At 37.4% G+C, this 2,837-nt stretch overlaps 1 protein-coding gene across 2 annotated transcripts in view; it reads right to left on the reverse strand.

Annotated features, from left to right (window-relative positions):
* The window catches only part of LOC107723058 (microtubule-associated serine/threonine-protein kinase 3-like), a 37,573-nt gene that overhangs the window by 6,372 nt on the left and 28,364 nt on the right, over window positions 1-2,837 (reverse strand). For both annotated transcript variants that reach the window (XM_016531560.1, XM_016531559.1), the window contains 2 exons: window positions 456-682; window positions 239-361 (listed from right to left, as the gene is read on the reverse strand). In XM_016531560.1, the coding sequence (XP_016387046.1) occupies window positions 239-361; window positions 456-682 (350 nt within the window). The remainder of the gene's footprint in view (window positions 1-238; window positions 362-455; window positions 683-2,837) is intronic.

Consider the following 2,837-nt stretch of genomic DNA (forward strand, 5'->3'; position numbering starts at 1 on the left):
TTTAGTACATTTATTTTTTTACATCTGTGTCTATTATCATTTTGCTGTTGCCAAATGTTTATAAAACTAATAAGCCACTTGAGGCTGTGTGGCAACAACAATCACTGTAAAGTATGGCTTCAATTATGGGATTCAAAATGTTTTTTGTGAAATTCTTCAAAATGATGATTAGTCTTTGGTCTACTTCAGAATATTACACAATGGTTCAGTGAATCCCAGCATGCTTCTATTCAAATACCTTCAAAAGCAGCTCCATCATCTCTGTGTGCACTAGACCCTGCACAGACTCTCCATTCACATGAGTGATCAGATCACCCGCTCGCAGTCCAGCCTCATGGGCAGGGCTGCTCTCTTCCACGCCCTGACAGAAAGAGCAAGAAGAATCCGAAAAAACAGACCGATAAGCACCTTTAAAGTTCAATGTCTGAGTGTGTTAGGAGTGATTCTCTGCTCACCGAGACCATGTGGTGTATGGTGAAGATGTCGCTGTTCCCCATGTACACTCGAATGGTCTGCAGGGTGAAGCCATATTTCTTCCCAGAGCTGTGGATGATGATGGGGGGGCGGAGCCTGCTGATGCTGAGTGACAGGTCTCGGTTGGGGGAGGAGTCTCGGGATGATGGATTAGAGGAAAATGATCGAGGGGAAATCGAGCGCGCCTGCAGGCTGACACTCCCGTCATCTGGGGAAGTGGAAGAAAATGGTCACAAAAATACAGTTGAAGTGAAAACAAATTTACATTTGTAAAAAAAACAAACAAAAAAAAAACACTCAGTGCTGAGTTACATGTAATCCAGATTACATAATCAGATTGCAAAAATGAAAGCCCCCCTGTGGTGAAAATCTAGGTTTTAACATTGTTTACATTTTTGGTGTTTTTAATATGTTTAAAGACAAACCATGTCCTAATTCATCAGTCAACTCCATTGCTGAGCATTTTCTTCTAATCTGCAGTGTACCAAAGACAGCCTCAAACACGCAGTTTGAAATCACCTACCATCTATGCATTTGATTAACATCTCTTTCCTACCATCACAAACACGTAACCAATCCAGTCAACCTGTGGGGCTTTTCACCATTGGTCATCATAGGTTTTCTATTTACAACATGTTTTTTCAGAGTTGAGCATTGTAGCCAATCACAAACATATCTGTTAATTTCACGAACACAATGGCCAATCAGAAGTGTCAAGTCACCTTTATTTATATAGTGTTCTTTGCCCGCTTTCTAGGCTATAATCCATTCAGAATTCTGATAAGCTTACCATAATTTATCCAGTATTGCCACTTGCCATTGTGCAGCATTTACGAATTCAGTTAAAGAAATAGTTCACTTCCAGAATAAAAATTTCCTGATAATTTACTCACCCCCATGTCTTCCAAGATGTTCATGTCTTTCTTTCTTCAAGAAATTAAGGTTTTTGAGGAAAACATGCCAGGATTTTTCTCAATATAATGGACTTCAATGGGGACCAACGGGCTGAAGGTCCAAATTGCAGTTTCAATGCAGCTTCAAAGGGCTCTACACAGTACCAGCCGAGGAATAAGGGTCTTATCTATCCAAACCATCGGTCATTTTCTAAAAAAATAAACATTTATATACTTTTTAACAACAAATGCTCGTCTTGCACTAGCTCGACTTCACGCATTATGTAGTCTCATTGGAAAGGTCACGCGTGACGCAAGCGGAAGCACCGACCCAGTGTTTACAAAGTGAACATGCAAAGAAAGTCAAACGCCCTTTACAAAAAAGGTAAAACGGCAATGACAGATGATTTTGAAGTTGGAGGAGAAAATGAGATGGAGTTTTTCGCCTTATCCTACATTTCTGAACCAGAGTACACAGATGAAGAGCTAGCCGCACGTGACCTTTCCAACATGACAACGTAATGCGTGAAGTCGAGCTAGGGCAAGACGAGCATTTGTGGTTAAAAAGTACATACATTTGTATTTTAAAAATCCGAATGTTTTCCTCAAAAACCTTAATTTCTTTGCGACTGAAGAAAGAAAGACATCTGCAATTTGGACCTTCAGACCGTTGGTCCCCATTGAAGTCCATTATATGGAGAAAAATCCTGGCATGTTTTCCTCAAAAACCTTAATTTCTTTTCGAGTGAAGACAGAAAGACATGAACATCACGGATGACATAGGGGTGAGTAAATTATCAGGAAATTTTTATTCTGGAAGAACTAATCCTTTTAATCCTTTAAAGTGGAGCAGCTCTGAGCTGGTGTGATTATGTGGAGGCGGGACTAATTTGCATATTCATCATATTCATAATACTAAATGAGGTAAAGGTGTAGAGATACATTCAAGCCATTTTAAAACAAAATTATTTTCATGGGAAAAAAAACATTTAAATATGTCATTTTGAGTTTTAAGAGCTAAAATTTGTGACTGCAGGGGGACTTTAAGTACTTGTGATAAGATTACGTTTTAAAATGTTTACAAATCAGATTACAGTTAATTTTTTATTAATTATTACATGATTACATCATGTATTCACACAATGGCAGTAAGTTATTCATAATGTATTGATTCTCACTAATTCTTTTTTCTTTAAAATTTTCCTTTAAAAAAAATCCTGCTGTGTGTCATACCATTTAGCTTTGACTATATTCACTGTACAGAATTGCCATGTAAATGTCATGTAAATAAATGTGTGATCCATGCTTCTAAATTTGGGGACAAAAGCACCACATAAGAGATGAATATTGAACAAGGTACTAAACACTGCCGATATTTAGCTGTGAAACACAATGTCTTAATCATATCCAATGAACTTCTATATATATATATATATATATATATATATATATATATTTCCCTCTATGTTT

The sequence above is a fragment of the Sinocyclocheilus rhinocerous genome, unplaced genomic scaffold, assembly GCF_001515625.1.
Source record: "Sinocyclocheilus rhinocerous isolate Xijiao unplaced genomic scaffold, SAMN03320098_v1.1 scaffold2469, whole genome shotgun sequence".
NCBI lineage: Eukaryota > Metazoa > Chordata > Actinopteri > Cypriniformes > Cyprinidae > Sinocyclocheilus > Sinocyclocheilus rhinocerous.